Source organism: Carassius auratus, linkage group LG28B (assembly GCF_003368295.1).
Source record: "Carassius auratus strain Wakin linkage group LG28B, ASM336829v1, whole genome shotgun sequence".
Taxonomy (NCBI): Eukaryota; Metazoa; Chordata; class Actinopteri; order Cypriniformes; family Cyprinidae; genus Carassius; species Carassius auratus.
The window spans coordinates 914,803-939,898 of NC_039293.1; the positions used below are offsets into that span (position 1 = coordinate 914,803).

At 38.2% G+C, this 25,096-nt stretch overlaps 1 protein-coding gene across 4 annotated transcripts; it reads left to right on the forward strand.

Annotated features, from left to right (window-relative positions):
* The first annotated feature begins 665 nt into the window (after positions 1–665).
* Positions 666–18,124, forward strand: LOC113067655 (platelet-derived growth factor subunit A-like). 4 transcript variants are annotated; one of them, XM_026240038.1, is made up of 8 exons: positions 666–1,108; positions 1,178–1,264; positions 2,255–2,351; positions 8,506–8,631; positions 10,035–10,225; positions 15,449–15,578; positions 15,982–16,109; positions 16,977–18,124. In XM_026240038.1, the coding sequence occupies exons 2-7, from the start codon at positions 1,202–1,204 to the stop codon at positions 16,062–16,064; spliced, it is 690 nt and encodes a 229-aa protein (XP_026095823.1). In that variant the 5' UTR covers positions 666–1,108; positions 1,178–1,201; the 3' UTR covers positions 16,065–16,109; positions 16,977–18,124. The 4 variants fall into 4 exon arrangements, with proteins under 4 accessions (XP_026095823.1, XP_026095824.1, XP_026095822.1 ...); XM_026240037.1 differs by having other exon boundaries at positions 667–1,264; XM_026240039.1 differs by lacking the exons at positions 15,982–16,109; positions 16,977–18,124 and adding an exon at positions 16,110–16,970 and having other exon boundaries at positions 666–1,264.
* Positions 18,125–25,096: the final 6,972 nt, after the last annotated feature.

Consider the following 25,096-nt stretch of genomic DNA (forward strand, 5'->3'; position numbering starts at 1 on the left):
GCTAGTACTTCTACTTTTGTTGTTTTAGAAATGCACACACATTATTTTATTAGTTTTACAAAAAGTTATTTTATAAAAAAAAAAAAGAAGAAGAGAAAAAAGGTATCCTTCCGCTAGAAAATATAGTTCCTGATTTCACAGAACGTTGCTATGCAATAAGCGCTCCGCTATGGGCGATGCACCGGTAAACAGGTGTTTTAACGTTTCGTTTGATCTAATTTCAAGTGTATCAGAAGACAAGACCCAAACTATTTATTTTATAATGCATAGTTACAACATAAGGCCGTTCACATAGTTACTATATCAGTAGGCCTACGCGCAACATAGATGAACATTATATATCGTAATTTACCTGTTAGGAATATCTTCTAGCGGCAAATTGCGCATTTGCTATAATGATTCCTTGCTGCTTAATTGTTATATAAGAAAAAAAAAACGTAAATCGAGTTCATGCTAGCTTTATTTTGAATAGTGACAGCTAAATGTGTTGCAGGTGCTGTAATTAAGTTTTTAACGAAGGCTTCAGTCAACACATTTTACATGCAAATTTGAGATGTGAGTGCCCGAGTAAGGGGTTGAAGCAAGGGTTAAATTTCACAGGCGGCTCCAGCCAACCGCCTCCTCGAGCGCTCATCGGTGAGTACCGGAGCGCGAGGGGAGGCGCATATATTCCGCAGATCAGAAGTGCATGAGACAGCATTCAGTGCACGAGCTCTAGAGATCAAGACCAACTCTTGAGCTCTCTGCTTCTGCTTTATTCATGGATACTAACCTGGGATTGTACTTTCACCGCATGACGGCATACTTTTTGAAGATCCAGTGCTGAGCTCTATATGAGGTGCACAGACTCACTTCTAAACATTTGTGAAGCGTTTCACTTTGAGTTTTAATCTATAAATACTGACTTAGGCAATGCAAAAGGGGTTCTGTCTTTGGATTGTTCAGGCTTGGACAGCCATGACGACCTTTTGCAAGTTAGAACACATTTGAGATCCAATAAAGGGCGCATTTGGACCGGTCCCAGCACCTGGAGTACCAGGGCACTTTGGATTCTCCTCTGTAGACTTGAGCGGGTGCTTCGGGTCACTTAAAGAGGGATCTCTTCAAGGTATGGTACTGGACTCTCTGACTTCAGGAGCGGTTCCAAGGCTCCTACAGTCTGCATCTTTCTTATTAGGTGGAAAATTGACATTGGAAGGAGATGAGAACCTTATTCTGCTGCTTTTTGCTCCTCACCTCGCACCTTCTGCTGGCAGCTGCTGAGGTAAAGTGCCAAAGATCCCACTAAAACGGAACCTTGTTAGATCAATAGAAGAGTTCTATAAGCTTCTTACACCAGGTTTAAGCTATATAATTCACCTTACACATGGTCATAGAGCTTTAAATCCAATCAGACTCATCATAATGAAGTCAATTTTATTATTTCCCCCCTGTAATTTTCTAGATTGTATTAATGATCTATGTTAAATGTGTCTTGGAAATATAATCATTATTTATGTTTGATGGTGTCAACGCATTGTGGTTGCGGGTGAACGTGATAAGTATAGATCAACTGTTCTCTGGAATATCTACAGGGTTCTTTTATTAGATTTTTAACAGTACTTTGTCAAAATCGGTGGTTCTTTAAGAATTTTATAAAACACCTATAGCTACCACAAACAAAGAAAGGCATTGTGTCAATTTAAGTTTATTTATATTTTTGTATGTTGGGATATTGATAAGCCTGTAAAAAAAATAATAATAAAAAAAAAGGAACAGGGTTGACAATCTTCGAGGGATTTCGTTTTTTTATTTTTTTTAGTACATTATCAACCATGTGCATACAGTGATATTTATACAAATAACTATTTTAATAACAACTGTACAAATTCGTGGTAACAGGGTTGACTATTGAAGACCGCCTCCTACTGACAACCCCAATAAACGTCACACGCGGCTTGTGCTTGATGGACTCAAGATGTTGTCATTTTACCTCCATATGATTTTTATGGCATTGTCGATCATTTTAATTAGGGGGCATTTAGATATGCTATATTTTGTCCACGAAAACCCGAAGACATTTAATTTCCATACATACTAAATCATATATTATTCTAATTTGTAACAGTAAAATATTCCACATGTAGGCAGCTACTCGATTTTATTTGCTGTGATTAGAAAATGCCTCTAAATAATGACTCATCAACTTTTCACGCTGCTGCTTTTCAGTAGGCTACTACATTTGTCAAACGCCGATCTCTTTTTATGTCGGCAGGAGTTTGCAATCCCTCAAGAGTTCATCGACAGACTGTCCCACAGCGAAATCAACAGCATCAGCGACCTCCAGCGGCTACTGGAGGTAAATTCGCCAGGTAAACTCTGCTCATTGTCTTCTTGACACCTCTCTGGACTTTGTTCGACAGCTAATCTCATGTGCTGCTCGGCAGGGCTATTAACAGCTGTTGGTTGTAGTTGAAGTTTAATGTTGTACCTGCCACAGTGCCGTGAAGCTGTGTTTTATGAGTGGCACGAAACAATCGAAAGGTATCATTTATATACTGGCCATAAATAGTTCTCCGCAGATTGCTTCTGTTTTTAGAGCAACGCATGGATCTTATGTCCAGACTTATGTCACGACGGAGTTTTCCTATACTTAAGTTGTCCACAAGTGGTTTCATTTGCCCACTATAATTTCATTTACAAGGGAATTACTGGTAATTACACACACAGAAAAAAGCAAGACGGTATAATTTGGGGTTTGATGGTAACCAGTGTGGTTTCTGTGGTGAGAGCATAGGTGTGGTAGGTGTGCAGGGGGACGAGCTGAATAATGATAAGAGAGCACCGGCTCGTAAATACAAGTCCTCTGGGCATTTGATGTCGCAACAGGAGTGTTGATGTTAAATAGTGAAATATGCTTTGTACGGGGTTGAAATCTCAAGTTCTGCTGCTTGTTTTCCTCCTCCTACTTCTTCTGTGTCTTCTTCACTCTCTTTTAGTTTGGATAATATTACAGTGATCACTAACACGAGCCGTGTCTGAGCTCACTTGAGCTGGTATTTACACAGGCACTTGTAATATATCAGATGGCGGCGCTCCTTTGAAGTTTGATAGAAAATATCTGCCTTTAAAAAATGTTAGGGCTTTTTGGCTCCGTTGGTTACAATCAGTGTGCACTGAATAAAACAGTGACTTTAACATGCTATATGGGTTAATCTGACCACAGTTGCAAGGAACACGTCTAGGTTACATTTCACACCAGAATGCACAGCACTCCAGAATTGTGAGCACACTCAATTAAAGTCATTTGCACATTTTGCTGTGCAAAATCATTGGTAGTCCTAAAAATAGGCTAATTAAAAAAAACAAAAAAAAAAACGTAATACTAATAGATATAGTACTCTAGTAATCTAGTTTTTCTTGGTGTCTTCATAAATCAGGCTGTCTGTCAGACACCCAGAGTCTAGTAAAAGATGCCTGACGCCAGTGATGAAATATTTTCAGATCTTTTTAAAGTCAGACTGTTCAAAGTCATCGCATGTCAGTCAAAGAGAAGGACTCTGAGCTTTCTCATGCTCACTGTATCATAAAGTTTAGTTTCTTAACTTCAACCACTCAGGAACCAAAGTTAAGATCAAAACTAATTAAAAAATAAAAATCAACTCTGATTTTTTTTTGCCCACAAGTTTATATCTGACAGTGCTGGCTTTTTTTTCTTCTGAGATGAGAGAAATAACTTCAGAATTTTGGCTTCTTTCAACTGTGAACTCTTCCAATTAAATTTTTTTTCTGCCATGCAGTAAAAAAGTAAAAAATGAACTGCGCTTTTTCTTTCGTCTTAGATTTGCAAATTTATATCTTGCAGTTCTGACTTTACCTCTCACAGTTTTTTTCTGAATTGCAAGAAAAAATGTCTGAATTTTGAAATATAAACTCAGAATTCTTAGAAAAAAAGTGAAACATAAACTCGGAATTTTCACTTTGAATTCCGACTTTACATTTTGAACCTCTGTAAGTTATTTTAAAGTAACTGCCACTTTTTTTCCTCTCAACTGAGTCTTATCTTCTCAGAACTGCAAGTTTATATCTTGCAATTCCAAGCTATAAACTTGCACAAAAAAAAAAAAAAATTATATATATATATATATATATATATATATATATATATATATATATATATATATATATATATATATATATATATATATATATATATATATATATATATATATATATATATATAATTATGATATATAAACATTGTTTTTTTTATCTGTGACAGAAATGGGCTTCCATAGATATCGGAAGTGTTTTATGTGACTATCGATATCATTGCTATTATTGTTTAAGCAGCTATGAGCATCTTCCGTTCTGATTAATCTCATTTAGGAAGCATTACTGGGCTGCTGTGCCTCAGATCAGAGCGCTAACCTCGTCATCTGTCCATACGAGGAGCGAATGATGAGAGGAGGAAAGCACAGATAGGTATCTCCCGCTAATGGATGGATAATTAGAGGTCATGAAAGCAGTGACAGTGATTTAGGGAGGAAACGGTGTCTCTCTTTCACTGAGGTCAGCAGACGTGACCTCTCCGCTCACCTGGAACAGGCCACACTTGTTCTGCGCCTCCCAGCAGCCTTTTAACTTCTCAACATCCATCTGTCTGCCTCTCCTGCCGCCCAGCGCTTTCACATCCAGGAGAAAACGGCACAGATGGAGGGACGTCCTTTTGTTTGAAGAAAGGACAGCTGTCAATCCTAATGTTGTCCTTTGTAATCCATTCAGAGAAAGCACACACATAGAAAGAGATCAGAGTCAGAGACAGCGGGGTTTGATGATAGAGGCCTAGTGGTTAAAGATCTGCGCTGGTAATGCAAAGATTAGAAGTTCAGAACCTGCAATTTACACAGTAACTGGAGAATGCTTTCATCAGCATCGCTCAGTTGTGAGGAGGACACGTAAAACTGGGGCTCTGCAGGTAGATCCTACCTGTAATTATTGTGCTGCAAGCTAATGGGGATAAAAATCACCTGTCACATGATAGTTGATGGAAATGTGTCAGTTTTACAGTGTTAAAGAGGAGTTGGAGGAATAATGCACTGAAAATTATAATTCTGTCACGATTTAATGACTTATTTGTCTTCCCAAACGTGTATGACTCTCTTTCTTCCATGGAAGAATAAGAGAAGAAAAGGAGCTACAGATTCAGAATCTGCTGATAGATAATGCTATGTAATGCTGACAGCTAAATAAACAAAAGGAAGTACATTTAATAAATAATAGGTGTTATTTTAATTAAATAATATATGAGTAAATATTTCCAAAAGACATATTTTCCTAAGATTTGATCTGTAAAAGTTTTGTTCGGAAGCTGCTGATATATAATGATACATTATTATAACCTTTTCAGATATAATAATAATAATAATAACTTGTTATCATTCAATCATTACATAATTGAATAATTATATATAATTATAATATATAATATATAATTATATATAATAATTGTTATATTGTATCTATTAATATTGATAACATGTTACTAAAATAAATATTATTAATGTATACAAAACAAAAAACAAAAAACAAATAAACAAACAAATGAAATAAATTTAAATTCAAACATTTATTATTTTTCCACTGATACACCCAAATAAATAGAAGGTACAAAACACATATCAAAAGATAAAAATAAAAAAAAATCCAGAAACAAATTTTAAGCCATTATTCACTGAAATCCTCTCCACTGTAGATCTCATGTGTTCATTTGAATATGGGTTTGAAAGAAGATGAAGCAATGTATATATATATTATATTATATATATATATATATATATATATGTATCTGTATCCATATGTATCCATCTTTCGGATGAGATGTTAAACCGAGGTCCTGACTCTCTGTGGTCATTAAAAATCCCATGGCACTTCTCGTAAAGAGTAGGAGTGTAACCCTGGTGTCCTGGCCAAATTGCCCCCTTGGCCTTTGTTAATCATGGCCTCCTAATAAACCCCAAACACTTGATTGGCTCTGTCTCTCTCTCCTGTCCACCTGTAACTGGTGAGTGGTGAGCGCTCTGACGCTGGACACTGGAGGTGGTTGAGGAGAGATCCTCACATGATTGTAAAGCGCACAATAAAGCGATATATAAATGCATCATTCATTCATTCATTTAGCTTTGATTTGAAAGAAAACATTGCATCCTTGTGGTGCGGCTGACAAAGAAAAGCATACGCAGAATTACGGTGATGTGGAGAGACACAGAGGAGGCTGTTGACAAAGGAAATTTTGTCAACAGCCCGGTTTTCATCCAAAATATCTTAAATTGTGTCCCGAAGATGAACAAAGCTTTTACATGTTTGGAAAGACATGGGGGTAAGTGATTAATGACAACATTTTCATTCTGGGGTGGAGTACTCCTTTAAGCATGCTCTGACATCTGCATTATGGTTCTGATGGTCGTCTTGTGTTTTTGTGTGAACAAAGCAAAGTTCTTGAGTTTGACATCATAACACTGAGTTTTGATGTGAACATGAGATAAGGTGTGTTGTGCAGGATCAAATGCTGAACTCTCTCTCTCTCTCTGCGGGTCAGAGTCTGAAAAACAACTCAAAAACAATGGCCTTCCATTTGGTAGGAAAGATGAGACGAACGAGAGACACAGAACAGAGTGGGGCTTTTGTTGACATGTCACTTGTGTTTCCTGCTTCAGGACTGTGTGTGCGTGTGTGTGTGGTCATGCAGTCTTTTAAGTTGAGAGAGTGTGTTTGGGTGCTTTGCTCTCTCAGCATTCCTCACGGCTCAGAGCTGGGCGCAGTTCTTCAGTTACTCACAGATTAGCCAGTTTGATGTTTAACCACACTGAACACTTGTGTAAACTCAACCCAGCTGAAATAGAACAATATCAGATAACCATTTTACTCTGAAATGTTCTGTAGTGTTTTAATGTTACATACACACACATATCTATCTATCTGTCTGTCTGTCTATCTATCTATCTATCTATCTATCTATCTATCTATCTATCTATCTATCTATCTATCTATCTATCTATCTATCTATCTATCTATCTATCTATCTATACACAGTTTAACCAAATTAAACAAAAAACAAATAAAAAATTGTATATTGAAAAAGTTATTTACATCTATTCGAAAATAATTTTTATAATTTTTTTATATAATTTTTTGTGTTTATACATAGAAAATATTTGCAGTATACAGTATAAAGGCTATTATATATATTTTTTTTATTTTATTTATTTTTTGCATACTTTTTACTATATAAAACAATATGTGAACAATTAAAATGAATAAAAATATACTAAAAATAGAAATAAATAAAATCAGAATTTAATTATTTTTTGTATTTAATTGTACATTTCTAGACATAACAGCACCATAAATTGTTCCATCTTCTCATGACACTTTATCATAAAATGCAACAAGTCAACAGTGTCAGGTCACTTTAATTGAGCGGGTCTTTTGAATATTAGATAGAATAGAATATTATACCATATTTCATACCTGAAGTGCAACTGGTTTAGACCTGTAGAAATAAAATGAGATTATTTCATGCTTCTCCGGGAAACTGATGAGAGAAAATGACTGAGATCAAAATATTAATCTTCTTATTTTGTCTTTTTTACCCCTAAATTAAAATTCAGTCATTTCTTCACCCTTATGTTGTTCCTAACTGCCGTACAAGTTTCTATTGAACACAAATTAAGATATTTTGAAGAATGTTGGTAATCAAACAGTATTCTTTCCATACTGTGAATTCAGTGGAAACCAGCACCTGTTAAATTACCAACATTCTTCAAAATATCTTTACATTTTTAAATAAATAGACATGCAAGAAAAAGAAATAAATTGTGCGCACGATTTACTAATTCGTTCCCTCAATGTACTAAAACGTGCACACGATTACTATTGTGTTCACTCAATTTGCTTTGTGTATAAGTTATCATGCTCTGTGTTTTTGGTTATGTCACATGAGCAATTCAAACGTATTATTAATGTGAAGCTTTCATATCCACCGTGGGTTGTTTAAACAGCACTTAATAACTGGACTGATATTGTATTCAGGAGTCTTACAGTCCCGCCTTTTCTTTAAATAGTCTAGAATGGCTGTCTTAATCATTTGTGCCAGTAGCAAATCCTCTGAGGTTGTCAGCAGTTCAGAATTGTTCTTCAGGCATGTGAATGCGACATAAGACATTATAATAAACTTGGCAACCACATTCAGGGCCAAAATGACATCGTTCCTCCAGAAATCCATCATGATGAATTTCCAATTAAGCTCGTGGATAAAGCAGCCATTGTTTGTGGGAAAATTAAATTATTTCATGCTTTGGTGCCACTCACGGCAATGCCGTTTCGCCTCTGGAGGCTTCAGGGCATCTGCTGGAGAATTTCAATAGCCTCATTGTGGATTCATCTTGGCTTTAAAGGGGGGGGAAAGTGATTTGTCTTTTCGCTGAGTAACATGAAAGTAATATGGATAACCTGTGTTTTGATGAGGTCCTGGAAATGAGGTGATTGAGGAGGTCAAACAGAAGCACCATCAGAAGAGCCATCACTCATACAAGGCCGCTTCCTCAGATCTCAAGAGTCTGCAGCTGTCCCACAGACGGAAGAGGAGTGTCGGTAAGACCTGCTGCTCAAAGACATGTCACTCTTCATGACAGCGTTCAGTTTCAGAAGTTTTTCATAAATGAGGACTTCTGTCTCTGGAATCTCATTTGATGAATGCTTGGCAACCATTAACAGTTCATGAACTGCATTGCTTGGCAGAACGATTGTTCATTTATGGTGCTTCACTGATAATAGATAAACTAGTGCCATAGTATCATTTGCATTTTTTGTGCTTAACCTGTCATGCTATGCCTAAAAAACACCTTAACAACCATATAGCAATGGCCTGAGAGCAACAATCTGGCAACAAACATCCTAGTATTGAAAATGCAAATCTTGCATGAGCAAATATAACACAATACACAATACTTTACACCATTCAAAAAGTCGGGTACATTTTTTAATGATTTGTTTTTTAAATACAATAATAACAGTATTGTTATGAAATATCATTAGGATTTAAAATAGCTGTTTTCTATTTGAAAATGTATTTATGGAATGTATCTATTTGAAGACCAGAATATTAAATAATTGAACTGACCTGAATTGATTTGATAAAACTCGCCTAATAATGTTATAGTCAGGATTTTATGTAACACAAGCATTTACGATTGGTGCAATTCCAGTGTTGAGGGTAGAAAAAGCAGAGAATGCCATTCATCACAATAATTGGAGAGCACCTCTTTATTTGATTGTACGTGAGAGTATTTTGATTGGGGGTACTTGTGAGGTCACAAATGGATCCGAGCCAGGAAATTCCAAACATTCAAAGTTCATGTCACAGCTCGTTGAACTGAACAGAGTTCACACTGGCACACAGAGCTCTGACATGCGCTCTTCCTTCCTCTTCACATCAACCGTGGAGCGCATCAGCATGAGTGTGTTGCTCTGAAAGAGCGTAAACCTGCAGATCGAATGTGCTGTGGTCGATCTTATTTTGGTCTAGGTAAATACAGAGGCTCAGAGATATTAAAAACCCTCTTTAATATTTGCCACTCATGCAGTTTTAAGGGCCTTTTTGTTTTGCTGGAGAAGCATACAGGCAAAATTTTATTAAATTTGACTTAATTTTTTACTTTAGTGTGTTTGTGTTTTTTAATTGATCATGTTTTGTTTTGTTTTATTTTATCTAGCTTATTTTAGTTTATATTGGTGTTGTTTTTTTTAAGCTTTAGCTGGTTTATAAAGCACAATGCCATGGTACTTAATGATTACCATATTCATTAGCCATGAAGTATCATTTTATTTTATTTTATTTTATTATTTTCTTTATTTAGTTTAGTGTGTTGAGATTCTTTTTTTTTTTTTGTGCAATTGTGTTTGAAGTAATTAATAAGATGCATCTTGAATATCCTTTGCCTTGAGTTTGTTCTAATGTATTCATTTATCCATGCGTCCTCATTTCTTGCATCCAGTTGAGGAAGCAGTGCCCGCTATGTGCAAGACACGGACAGTGGTCTATGAGATCCCCCGCAGTCAAGTGGATCCCACCACTGCAAACTTCCTGATATGGCCTTCGTGTGTGGAGGTGAAACGCTGTACAGGCTGCTGCAACACCGGAAACATGCGTTGTCACCCCTCCAAAAAACAGCACCGTACAGTCAAGGTAAGAGCAATGCACCAACAGTCCTGTAAAGCCATTTAAATGCAGGGAAGACAATGTTGACTTTATATCTTGAGCAGTATAGATATCAGGGCCACAACCACTCCAAGCCACACCCCCAAAATTTCACAATATTACGGTTTTACTGTATTTTGAATCGCGTAAATGTAGTCTTGGTTAGTATAAGAGACTTTACATTAAATCCTACCAACCCCAAACTTTTCAACAGTAGTTTTGATTACAGTATGTATTTATATGATTTTTTTTATTCCATTCTTTATTTATGTTTGTTTATTTATTAATATTCCGCAATCTTCTGAATGGACGTTTAGTTAATTGTAAAGCACCTTCCATTTTTCCGCATAAAATGAATACAGATGTTAGTCTTTTATGCAGTTTTTTTCTTTTCCAGCTCTGAGCACAGGGATGGGACGAGAATATATTATGTGTGTTTCTTTCCAGCTATATTTGAGCAAATAATCTTAAGAGATGTATTTACCCTTCCCTCACTTTTTCCTTCTCATCCTAAAAAAAGCAGCAGGTCTGCACAAGCTACTGCTGTTCAGAGCCGTGATTTAAAAAAGACAGACTGTAAATAGGCCTCGCTGCACAGGGAGTGTGTGTGTGTGTGTGTGTGTGTGTGTGTGTGTGTGTGTGTTTGCTCTTGTCTTTATGACATATCAGGACACAACTCTGTATAATGACATGGGTATGACACAGGTATTACAAGGAGAGGGTGACTTATGAGGACATAACCCATGTCCCCATTTTTCAAAACGCTTATAAATCATACAGAATGAGTTTTTTTGAGAAAGTAAAAATGCACAAAGTTTCCTGTGAAGGTTAGGGTTAGGTGTAGGGTTGGTGAAGGGCGATAGAATATACAGTTTGTACAGTATAAAAACCATTACGCCTATGGGATGTCCCCACATTTCACAAAAACAAACGTGTGTGTGTGTGAGTGAGTGTGAGTGCTTGGCCACATTTCTGCTGTACTTTGGTTCATTGCAGTGATAAGCTTGTTTCAAAGGAAACACTGCTGGGTGTGGAACATAACACCAGATAATGAGTCTATCGACACTTACTGGAGTTAAAATTCACCTATCTGTCCATCTGTCTGTCTGTCTATCTATCTCTATCTGCCTTTTTTCTGCTCCATGTCCTTCACTTTTGCAATCCATTTATGTTTCTTCATATTTTCTCTGCCATTTAGTCTCTCTCTCTCTCTCTCTCTCTCTCTCTCTCTCTCTCTCTCTCTCAGTAGTGATTGAGCTGTTATGTAAAGTGTAACAGGAGTTGATAGCTTCAAGGCAAGTCAGTTCACACATTAGCCGTTCTTATCATGCTAGCACAGCTCCTATCTGCTTGAGTTTGGACTGAAATCTCCTAACCTTTTGGGCTGTTTCAGTAACAAATGTCAAATCCGCAATAAAATATGATATTCATTTGCAGCTTTAACTCAAATCAGACTTGAAAATGGACATTTTCAGGTTAGATGCAACACATGCAAATGGTTCTATCAAGAAGACATTTGCGTTTTTTAACTGAAATCAAGATTTCCATTTTTACAGACAACATAATGAGTGTTACATTTTCTGTGCATTCCTCTTCTGTACAGTCTCTGTTTGACCTAATTTTTCTTGCTATCGTCCCGGTGTACAGTACTAATGATTTACCCAGAACTGCTGTGTTGCAGTTTGTGTCTGTTAGCCTTGCTCACTTGCATGCAAACATGATCACACAGTACTACATCAACAGGTGCTGCAGTGAAGCACCGGGGGAGGGGAGAAGAGTTGGACCCCTGACAGAACAAACCTCGTTTTACAGAGAGGAGATTCAGATCAGACCTGCAGTGTGAGAAGAGGCCACATTTAAACATCTGTTAACACAGCAGAAAGCTGAAAGGGACTCGTCGTGGATTATGGCATCATTTACTAGCCTTCATGTCTTTACAAACCTGAATGACTTTCCCTTCTCGTCAATGGGGTCCAATATTACTTTAATAGTTCATTATTTCACTATCCTTTTACGTCACTTCTTAAAGTCTCATTATATGGTTTACAGGGAGATTTAGTCATATCGCTCCATCTATGAATCAGCATTCCTGAACCCAACCTGAGGAAAACTTTTCCTCCGTATCAATGAACAAGGCCACTGTGGTTTCCTTAAAGTAAGAATATCTGGATAGGCAGCTGAGTGTGCGAATGATGTTTATTTTATTTTCATCTCTGGTAATCGGACTGCTAAAGTTACTAAGCACACCGCTGTTCTTTCCTAATGAAGAGACTAAGTGAGGATATTCCTGATTTGGAATGTTTGCAAGTGAGTGTAAGAATACAGCATGTGATGTGGTCCGAAAGGCAAGTGTTATGTTTTTGGATGAGCCGGATTTGGATTCCTCCTTTAGAGGTCGGTATGAAGGGAAATCAAACATGGTTTATACTGGACCTGGAAGCACGAGGTGTGTTGCAAGTGTTGTTTTTGGGTATTAAAGTGCCTCAAATGGCCCAGGTTAGTGAGGATACGGGCCCCATCTCTGACGCAAAAACTGAGGAAACACAAATAGTGCTAAATCGAATGAATGTGGTATTAATAAAGAAAATACAGCTAAATATTCCTAAAGAGCCTGTTGTATTGGAGTGGAAAGGCTGATGTAGCTGACAAAAACTGAACAACTTAGCTCTGTGTTCAACATTTACAGTAAGCTCATGTTAATGCTGTCTCATACATCTGATTTTTATTAATCTGCCTGTGAAGTTACATAGTAATATATAATCTATAAAATGACAAAAGAATGTAGTCTTTAAATTAATTTCTTTGCATGATTACAGTAATGCACATGTAAGTACAATAGAAGTAAATGGGGATTACAGAGGATTTTAAAAAGGTTGAAGTATTTCAATAATATATTATTTATACATCATAACATCATTTTGAATGCAGATTTAACTGAGAATCATTGAAAGATTATTCAAAAATCCCCAAATGATTTGAAATGCAAGAAAGAAAACTGAGTTCTCCCTTCTCTCTCTCTCTCTCTCTCCTTTGTTTGTTTTTCTTTGCATGTGGTGAGCTGCAATTGCTGTCATATCTATAATTCTGTGTTCTTTCCATCTTTTCGCTCTTTCTGTTGGTGATTATGGACATTTTTAAAGGGCTACGGCAGGAAGTGCACAGATTAGATCACCTTTTCTCCTTATCTTCGTGATTGTCTACGTGCCAGTGTGTGTGTTTCACACCAGATATTTCACCCATACTCTTTCTGTAACTCTAGACATGCAGGTCATGAGATTAAAGTTTCCTTTATTTTCCCCCCTCCCAGCATCCTTGTCCTGTTCAGGCCTCTCTTTGTCACTCACTCAATAAGAACGCTTGCTCCCCACACCCCTCTTTCTTTTTGGGTCGCCCCACCAGTCGCCTGCCTGCCATCGGACCCCCTTCTCTTTCTGCGGCTCTCAGTTTTGCTTTATCCACAGCATTTTGTCGTCAGATTTACCCACTGACAGATGTGCAACAAAACTGTCTGTCCCTTGGCTATGTGTCCAGTTCCCTTTGTTCCCATGCTAATTACCCATGATGCACCTCTCCTGATGCCCGTTCTTTCTCTCACCCTTTCTTTATCAACCTTTCTTGTGGGGAACTGCCAGGACAATAGTCCTCACAGAGCGCAGGGTGAGTCAGAGGGGGTTGGGGTTGCTGGAGCTGGGGCTGGATCAGATGTCACACCATTAGAGCACTGCGCTGGGATTTCGCAGGGCTTTCATTGCAGCGTAAAGCACAGTAGTTTATAAATAGAGCTTGGAAGGGCCTCCTGAGAAACTTGGGCCTTTTTATAAAGCGCATTCGAGTATGTGGCCAAGCACATGTGTGAAGTTTGGACTTGAAACCGTGATGCAAAAGCACTGATAAATTGAATTTGAACGAGAATATTGGGGCGGGGACCAGCAAGGGATGGTACTGGGACTCTTTTTTTTTTTCTTATAATGACCCTTTACTGAACCCCTTACCCAACCCCCGACCAGTTCTCAAGTCCCTTGGAGTCTGTCTCACCATTCATCCTCAGTCGCAGAACATTCTTGCACGCCACGGGCAGTTTTAGACTTGGCTCTGTAAATATAACCAAGCATAAGAATGTCCAAGAGGAGGGAGAGGTGGGAAGCAGACAGAGGAAAAGAGGTTTAACCGGGTGGACGGAGTCACCGAAACAGGCCTGTTTCACTGTCTCTTGCTCCCTACCATTATCTTGAAGATTCTCTATAGGTTTGTGGGAGTTTCCAAGTGTTGCATCATATGTTCCATAATGTTACACCAATTGCCCTTGCATGGTAGACTGAGTTTTTATTTGCACTCTGTGAGTCATGCACTGAATTTAGTGATTGTGTTCGAAGCCAGAAAAATACTCCATGGAAGCACACCAATGCATACTTGAATGTTTGGCTGATGCAGTGCAAATGTGCAGTCCTATTGTGCACACTCAAACCGTGGTGGTTTGATCACTTTCTATGTCATTTCAGATGGATCAAGTGGAATGCCATTCCTTTCAAAATATCTTTTTCAAAAGATGGAACTTATTTGAACTTGAGATGGGACCGCAAAAGTCAACTTCATTTTTCTAGTAGTTTCAGAGTAGTTTCTAACCATGTTCCTGGAGCCCTCAACACTGCACAACATTTTTCCTTAAACACACCTGATTTAACCCATCAGCTCATTAGTAGAGACTCCAACATCTGAAAATTGGTTTGTCAGACAAAGTAGACATGCAAAATGTGCAGAGTTGGGAGGACTGGTCCAGAAACATTTTTGGGAACCACTGCCTTATGTCTCAGTCTTCTGTTTCATCTCATACACATCCACTTCCATACAGCTTTCAAAGAATATTCAGCCAAGCATTAGCAGAATAGTGAGTAGAATTGGAGGGCTAAGCATTCAAATTAACACAACAAAAGACACGAGTCGACTCCTATTTAAGGCTGGGTGGTTAATTTGAGTTTAATGTGCTGCAGTGGGGCTTTAACTGTGGAACATGTAACTGTTTTGTGCTTATTGCCCAGGAATTGTTCGACAAATTTTTCCACTTTTGCCTATTTCCATTTGGCAGGGTTTGGAGCTAACTGAGCATGTACTACCTTAACAGTTAGGAATCTTTGCTGTCAGCCCGTATGCTCCTCCAACACTTTAAAAAACTATTCATCGCTTACCTAACCTGATCTTTCTCTCTTCTTCCAGGTGGCGAAGGTAGAGTTTGCATCGCGTAAGAAACCAAAATTGAAGGAGGTGCTTGTCCGGTTAGAGGATCATTTGGAATGCGTGTGCACGTCACAGCATCACGTGATCGAGCACGCAGAAGCAGACACAGGTACAGATGTCACGCATACACATGCATACACCGAATGTTTGGCCTGATCTTGAATGATTATTTTGCTATGGATTGTGCACTTGGCAGCCTGTGGCATTGAGCTGTCACCGCAGACAAACACACCTGTGTGAGCTTGTGTTTTACTGTGCTGGGCAATGTTGCAATTGAATGGATAAGAAAGACCACAGGTGTGTGCAAATGCTGAAACACGTAGAAGTGTGTCTGAAGGTTCTCCTTCAGGTTCAACAGGTTTCTTTTGTATTTATGAAGCAGTCTGTTTTTCACCTCCCCGAGGCCATAAATTCTTTCTTTTTAATCTTTCTTCCTCGGTTTCATTTTTTTCTACTCAACCACATTCTGCCCATCATCTGGCTTGTACCTTTCCCCAAACTTGTGTTTCCAGGCCCACGCACAGTTAAAAATGGTAAAAAACGGAAACACAGAAAGCAAGCAGTGGCAGCACAGATCAACAAGGATATTCAATAAAAAGCAAACCTTTCCTAATACTCAACGGACCAAAATATCCTGCAGGTAGGACAGCTGTGGACAGAATTACAGCCACTTCGCAACCAATCATTGGCATGAACTGATCAGGAGAAAGAGTGAGAGGTTCAATCAGAGTCACGCAACACTGAGCGAGAGAGACGTTTGCACTGTGCTGTGTTTCACTTTGCTGCATGGATCACGGGATTGTCTGTTTGATGCAACTTGTTTTACGAAATCAAGCTGTGCTCATCATATAATTTAGCTCCGTTTCAAAACCAAGTGAGCTGCCTTTCTGTCTTCCACCTTCTAAGGCACATGTGTCAAGCTTTGGTCCTGGAGAGCAACTGTCCTGTAGAGTTTAGCTCCAACCAGCTCCAATACCACTGCTTGGAAGTTGCTAGTGAGACTGAAGACCTTGATTAACTGGTTCAGTTGTGTTTAATTCGGGATGGAGCTAAACTCTGCAGGGCAGTGGGACTCCAGGAACTGAATTTGACACCCTAAGGCAATATTTAAGAGGCTGGTTTGGAAAGCTTTTCATAGGCCGCATCTTCACACGCCACTCAAATACTCAAATCCAATTTATTCCAATACATTTTGTTTGTTATCTTAAAATGCTATGCAGCTCAATAGGTTTTGGAACGGAGCTTGTGTGGTTGGCATCATTTTGAAAAATGTGTGGATTGATGGTTTGGTGAACTTGATCACAAAGATTGTTCCTTTCATCACATTGTTCTTTCTTTCTTACATTGTGCACAGATTGTCCAATAATACACATTAAAATCACTGCCTGGTGGATGTGTGCCACTCAAACAAACCGCATGTCTTACTAAAGAAAAAAATCACAACCAAATCATTCTGAAAACATGTTTGTTTGTTAACAGTTGTTTTGTTTCCTTTCTCTCCCTCCAGTGGACATGAGGTGAAACCACGTCAAACAAGCAATCGAAGGACAACAGTGGCTATGTAATGCTACAGCAGCACTGGGACTTTGACCTCTGAACTCTGACCCTACTGACCCCATTGCTGTTTAGAAAAAAGATACTGTATCCAGAGGAACATTATACACAAATACAACGCCAAAGGTGCTTTCTACGTACTCTGTCAAACACTGAAGACAAACACGATTGGTATTCAGTTAATTATTAAGTGGTCAAACACTGGGCAGAAACGAAACTGAAAAGGACGATGTTTGTGTTGATTCTCTGTTGTTCATGTGTACGACTTTCTTAAAGGTCAAAGATGAGGAGACAGTCTTTTGGAGAACACTAAGCTTGTAGACCATGATATTTCCCATGCTTGTATTTGGATCTGCTCAAGAGGGAGTCTTGGATGGACTAACTAATGGACTCCAGTAATGTAAAAAGAGGATGAACATATTAAAGGATGTGTTTTCGAATTACCTTGCTAAAACGGAAGACACAATTTTCTGTTGTTCTCTACCTTAGTACACTTGGGTCCAGAACATTGAAACTGCCATTTCCAGTGAGCCTCTAGAAAGTTTTACTGCCTGTCCGTGAACAAGACTTCTGAAGGCAGTGAAAGGCAGAATAAATTATTTATGTATGCGATCTCTCTTTCTCACACTCTTCGTTTCTCAGTCCAATGTAGAGCTCATCTTCATTGATCGGGAAGTATTACCAGTAACATTTTTCTCAATATTTCAATACATTCTTGCTTATATTTTACAGCAAACTATCCTGGAAATGTGTGTCATGTAAGAGACAGTTGTGGAAAGATGCTTTATTTTTGTTAAAAATATATTTATAATGCTAATGTAGAATCAGGCAGGAAGTATGTTTATGTATTGCGTTTCTGTTCTTGTGATGTAATGGTTGTATGATGGGATAAAATGACCCACTGAGAGTAAATGCTATGCAGTATCCGCAGGTTGGCCATGACACAAGCATCATTAGTCATATGTTGTTTCATAATTTGCTTCCTTACTCACCGTAGCATAATATTTAATGCTGACATACAAAGAGAGAAAAAGATCAAATAGTCAATAAACACTTACCTTAGGTATGAAGCTTTGTTATAAATAAAGATATCAAAACTAATAAAGAGTGCATTTTTATCATATTCACACACACAAGACTTCTGAAATTTTGGATCCTGTTTATTTGATTCCTGAAGGATACACACACTTTTTTTTTTTTTTGCTTGGGAAAAGGACATCAAACGTTTAAACTGATTGCCACATCTAGACTTTTGCTCAAGACCCTGTTTTTGTTTTGACGTCAACATGGAGAAATCTTTTAATATCCTGCTTCTTGCATATTGTTGTGCATGCAAATAAACGCAATGTTTCTAGGGTGGCAAGATGTTAAATGGTGTTTAAAGAGACCTTCTGCGCAATCAGCACTCTAAACGAGGAGTTTGTGTATTGAACATCTCTGAGAGCTGTATTTATGACATTTACAGTCTGTTGCAAAAGTGCTCAAGCAAGAGCTTTCATGTTGTTCCAGGCCGGTTGTTGACTCTGGCTCGAGTCGTGTCTTGCTGCAGGGACTCCACTGGTTCTTGTCATTTTTGACACATGCCAGACAGATGGAGCAGTCCTGGCATTGGCTCTACAACAGAATTCGGCACGTTGTCACACTCCTGACCCCCAAGTGGCATGTCTGGTCATCTAAAGTGCACCTGGAGGTCTGAATCACAGTGAATCACAGCAAACAAACTGTGGAGACAGTTTAGGGGGAGGAGCAAAGCTTTGACTCGTTTCATTCTTTGTACCTTAATGTTTGTTTTGTATTTATAACCGTGAGTCATGCAGCAGTCTGTCTGGTACAACCCATATCCCCTTTTTTCCAACATCATGGCTATTTGACTAAATATGTACAGTTGAGCTGAAGTTACCATTTTGTGGTTTCAATTAAAACACGATTAACCAAATTTGTAGGGCTGGTTGTATATCTGTTTGTCTGGTGGCGTATGACCGGATTTAGCTCTGTAGCTACTGTGGTTTTGTTATTGTTTCGTGGCACCCTTTGCTTTGGCAGCTGGGTGATTTAGATTGTTATGTTCAGGTGCTGGAACCTGCGAGTCTGTTCAGTGTTTCTGTTCTGAACTGCTTATAGGTTTCGACGATGCAGTTCACTTCTGTCATATCCTTAAATTGTGGGATTCTCTGGTCACACGCACATTCTCCTGTTGTCCCAATAGGAAGTACATCCCAACCATAGATTTTTCCATCTCACTCTATTTTTTTAAAGTGCATTCCTATGACATGTCTTGCATGTCTGAAGTTGTACAATAACAGGATGTAGGATCATGGGCAGTAATGCGTGAAATACAGAAACTTTATAGAAAGAAAGTGTAAGAAGAAGCATGAAAATATTTCTGGAATCATATTAGCTGTATAAATAACAGTGACTCCCTGCTGAGCATAGATAACCCATTACCACCACAAGGTTTATGAGCCTCTAGGGGTATATGATCGAGCTACCTGAAATGCAAGGGATACTTCAAGGAAATAATTAAGATAATATGATTTCAGCTAAAAAAAAAAAAAAAAAAAACCTGCACACTCTATGGGACAAGAAGTCTCTATAGTTCTACATTGAATCTTTTTTCCCCCCTATATCCCATCCACTCCTGTGGTGTTAGGTTACCCAAGGCCAACTTCCAATAATTGTTTCATTTGTTGGAAGCTAGGGACAATTTGTTGGTGGAGGCAAAAAAAATTAACTGACCCCGCTATTGTTGGGTTAACAACTTAGTACTCAGAAGCTAGATTGTAATTGGCGGCCCACCTGCAATACCATCGGCCCACAGGTTGAAAATCACTGTTGTATAGGAACGATTTTATTTATTTTTATTTAACCAGGTGAGCATGTTGAGTGACGGGTAAGCTTAGGGGCGAAGTTAGGTGTAGGTCATTCGAAAAAATTCATATGAATTGTGCAACTCGTAAAATACATATAATTTATCACAAATAGTATGAATTTTGTATTAATGAGGTCGTACAAATTCGTACGAATTTGCCACCTTGTAAAATATGTACGAATCGCCGTAGGATCAGGCTGAATTTGCTCATGGAAATGTGCTACTAGTTCACTATCTGGCACATCCCTTTGTAGGGACAAAGTCATCCCACTGTCCCTTAGTGTAAGTGTTTTGTAGGAGAATTTGAACTAGGTCATTTCAGTTCACAATTATGGTCTACAAGTGAATTTCTTGCATGTTGAGGCAAATCCACACACTTAGTATTGAAAATTGATGTCTGAACAGGTATTTTAAACCAGAAAATACTCCAAATTGTATAAATTAATTGTGGAAAGTGACACTTGAGCGACTGCCATGCTGTGTCCGACCTGGTGACCTGGCCATATTACATTTTAAGAAGCTTGTTCCTACAGACCATAATTGCGAGGTGGGGAATCGGGCAGTGCTCACTATGAAAGGTGCATTGAAAGAGTATAGACTGGTGAAAGCGAAGCTCAAAACCCCTTTCTGCTGCTAACAGATCATGGGAACCTTGAGTATATAAAGATTGCCAAGAGCTAAAATCACAAACGAGGAAGTGGTTTTGCACACTTTTAAACATCACAATACAAAGGCACAGGTATTTTCCAGGCAATCTGAGGGGCAGACAAGGAAAACGGTTTCCAAACAGTCATTATTTTTGCAATTCTGTTTGGTGCTGCCAGTGGCACAGAAATTACACAGTTGAAGTTAAAGTGTGTAATTTCTGCTGTGATTCTATGGTGATGTTGTGTAAATCCTCCCACTTTCATTGCATCTTCATTCTGCTGATATACATTTTTTCTCTCTCTCTGCGGTTGGCTTTGGCCTGTCCTAGACAGGAACAGTGGACACTGGACAGTGGACATGAGACTCTGGTCAAGACATCCTGGCTCCAGCGTCTCTGTACAGTCTGTATGAAACCTGGAATGTGAATATGAGTGCATGCAAATGTGAGAGGACACACACAGAGGTATCATTTCCCATAGACCTCACACAGTGACAACAACTATTTATTGCCAATAACCTCCCTGGTGCCTCTGAGTATGCTGAATAATGAAGTGGTGAAGGGATTACCTTCATAGCAATGGCAGTGTCAGCCTCCTATGTTTGGCAATCATCACTTCCTCTTGCAATTAAAAACTGCAGACGTTTACACATGCAAATTAGCAGATTGTACAGTGGCCTCAAAAAATGATTTGGACACTCTTGGACACTTCCAGTAAGTCATGCTTAAAAATGTCTCAATTTCACTGCATTAGACACAAATTTCCAAATCAAGTGGCACATGCAAACAAATTATGCTTAAGCTTTTTACAGAACTAACTTCACTTTCTGAGTCACTTTTTCAAACATTTCCATCTTTTTTTCCCTGTGGTTTTATAAGTGCCCCTCAATTTCACACAGCTGTCATCGTATTAACACATGAACATGTTTTACAAACTCTGACAATCAGAAAGTGCCCTTTTTCCTTTTTTTATTTTGAACATATGCATATGTTCACAAATAAATGCAAATCTGATGATTGCTTCATAGTTTGAAGCCCAACAAGCTTCATTTCGTGAAATGTTTTTCTAGAAAGTGTTTTTTATGATAACCCCTTGTTTTGATATTCTGTTACATAATGCAAAGACATTTATACATTTTTAATTGCATCTTTAGTGTCCAGAAACATTTTATTGCCACTGTATCCGTTTACTTACAAACAAAGATGCATGATGACTCTATTTAAAGAACCCGTAATGTAACATAATGACACATTGCATTCACTTCTGAGAAGTCCTGTTAACAGAGACATAAAAAATACAAGACAGAGACACACAGAGGAGGGAAATATGTGTCTTGGATTGCACACTGTCTCTCAGGATTTGCGTCAGTGGCCAGTTTCATCCGTTTTGGAGCAGTGTGGTATCTGGAGGCTTAATTCAGAGCTAGGGCTCATCTTGTGCTCTCTTTGACCACAAGTGCCTTCTTTAGCATCTGTAAATATTAGCTCAAGGTTATTTTAGAAATAAAATAATTTTCTGAAAGGCAGCCACCACCAGTGATAAGGAATCCATTTAAATGAAGCTTCTGGCATTGGGGGATATTTATTATTTGCGCAGCAAACGAAACTGACTCGGTTAAAGCATTCCTGTGGATATCCAAATTGAGAAACATAAGGTCCTTCAGAAGTTAAAGGTGAAGTGTGCGATTTCTGCCGACCCAATTTGAATTGCAAAATACATATATTTGTTTTATGTATTTTTTTCTAATATATATATACTTTTACATGTGTGCTGAAGTAGTAGGACTATCTGTAGTGGCGCTCAAAAAATATTTTCTTTGCTCATCTCTAAAAACTAGACTCCTGCAAATTGTGGACTGATGAGTTTGTTCTGTGCGTGACTAGAACATCTACTCAAGCTAGATTCTATCTTCATGTTCCCAAAAATGTATTTCCAGAGCACCACTCGGACTCCCAATGGAGACTCTGAGCTGGCAGTAAATAGCTAACACTTCTTTATGACTTAACTCTTGTTCAGTCAGGTGGAATTTTCAAATGTAGGTTTCTAGCCAAAACTATCTCCTCTCTTGGTTTTTTCACTTAGTGACTCATATTGTCAATAATACCAACTGTGTAAGTTGCTGTGCGTGTACTTTTCCTTCCATGAGTCAACGCTGTCTCAAAAGAATATAGATTAAGATTACGTTGAGACAGGAATTGTGATGAAGCATCTTTCTCTTGTTTTTTTTTTTTCCAGAACTTTGTTCCTCAGTAGACCACTTAAACACAGACAGGTGATCAGATCATCATAGATGTCCACTTCAGAAAATGTTCAGTTTGGTGGAATCTTCAGGGGTTCCTCAACAGCTCTCTGTAGAAACAGACAACTATGTAAGTCACATGATATACGTTCTGAATGTAAGCTCTGAGCTAATGTTTAAAACCATCCACCAGTATGTCTAAATACACCAACACCCAGACATATCACCCTCACAAGTGCTCCGCCAGTCATAAAAACAGCAAGCCAAACTTGGATTAGCTTGGGTGAAACTGGATGACCCCTTATGGAGTTTGTTTCCCCTTCCTCACTGGTGCTTCCCAACAAGCTGGGTGACCCTTCCTGGAATGTGCCCCCTGAGTTATGTCACAAATTATTTTGACAGAGAGCACAGGATAATTCCTATTTAGGTCTCGTCACGTGTTGTTGAAAGCCTTTGTTTCTTCACAGCTGTACATGGTGCCGACTGACCACAAACACGTGACCTTCTCTGAACGACAGCAAGTGCAACCCTGAAAAAGAAAAATCCAGGAAATCAATTTTATTCAATTAAAAATACAGCATAAAAATACAGTATATTTGGGGAATCCGCATGTAAACAGGTCACAAAGAGGCTGCTATGCAGACAGGTCACTGTGTGTACCTGGGAGTGGAGCTTTCTCAGGAAACGGTGAGTCAGGCCATTCTGAATGTATCAACAATCAGTCTGTCCGCTTTCTGGACTCAAAGAGCGTGTTGTTCTCTCAGGTGGAGACCGAGGGTCATCCGGGTGTCCCCGGCTCATGGAAAGGTTTAGTCAGCTGGGTTTGAATGAGCCTGATTTCTGAGTATACAAGCTTTGGAAAATAAAACTAATGTAATGGGAAGAGTGGAACCCGGATTATTAAGCCAATTTTGTGGTAATACACCTTTGCAAAATGCAGCTTTTATTCTCCATCATTTGGCATTGCCTGGAAAACACTTCATGTCTCATATGCAATATTTAGAATTACAAACCAAACATTCAGACGTTATGTATTTTTACACCTACAGTATATTTAAACTAAAGAAAAACTTTTGCAGAAATGGGATAAAGACTGCATAAATAAAAATAAATGCATATTTAACCATTTCCTCCCAGATGACACTTTATTATATTGTATATTCCCAAATTTGTCAGCTTAGTTGGACATGAATTCATGGCACATTGAACTTCACCAAGATATAACACCTCCTGATGTTATTCTGAAATCATACGTATGTTCAGAGCCAATTTCTATAACGGATGTCAATGCAGAAGGAAAGGTGTGGTAGCAGCTCCTGATTAAAATGGTTAGAGTCAAAGAAAATGTTTAATCCAACAGTAGCAGAAATAATGGAAAGAGGAAATATGTGATTCAGACATGTCCAGAAAGATAGGTCAACACAATCAGGAGCAGGAAGGAACTAACGCACTATTAAAATGATATTGTTTTTCTCCCAATGGTAACAGAGTTACAATTATTAACATGGGACATCTGCGATTTAATTTAGCCTGTTAACAGACATGACTAAATCTTGTCTATCGTCTGATTGTGTGGTCATGAACCAGTTGCATCTTAAATACAACATAATGTAAATAATTATGCAAATGTTTATGACCTGACATTACTACAGTGGTCTTCTTGAGTGGTAGCCTAAATAATTTGGGTGGTTATCAGCATAGTATGGCAACAGTGGAGGAAATAAATGAGAGAAATAAGTTAATGAACTTGGGTACTCACATTTTCATTGAAATCACAAGTAGGAAATGGGCACCGATTAGACAATCTCCAAAAAGCCGTAAAATGTGTGTTTTAACCAGATTAAATGGAGAAAAAAATGACACAGAAAATCCACTGGAAAATATATGAATACTTACTAACGTTATGTTGTGAAAAAGGATACTTTTTTTGTGTTATAATGCAAGGGTGAGATATAAGTCTTGTGGTCTGCTCTGCACAATAAAAGCAGACCCATAAACTTGCATGAACAATTATTTTATGTGAATGATTTTTAATATTTTAAGGCCTGCATGACGTTCACTTATAAAAGTTGATTATGAAAAAAAAAAAAAAAAATCAATAGAGTTCTTATCAAAATAGTAATCAAAGCTTTGAACAGTGGTAATGGTGTCATTGATAATGAAAGTGTTAACAATATGATGTCAATATTAATTAATGCCATTATGCCTGGAAAGCCAGTTGTGATTTTTTTGAAGCAGTGGTTTAACATGATCTGACCTTTCATTCATAAGATATTTATTTTTGTCCCTGCACATTATTGTTACTCATTTGAAAGGAG

Coding starts and splice junctions, on each gene's coding strand:
- LOC113067655 (XM_026240038.1), top strand. CDS start 1,202: ATGAGAACCTTATTCTGCTGCTTTTTGCTCCTCACCTCGCACCTTCTG. Junction 2,352..8,505: donor ACTGGAGGTAAATTCGCCAG/GTAAACTCTGCT, acceptor TGTTTTGATGAG/GTCCTGGAAATGAGGTGATT. Junction 15,579..15,981: donor GCACGCAGAAGCAGACACAG/GTACAGATGTCA, acceptor TTGTGTTTCCAG/GCCCACGCACAGTTAAAAAT.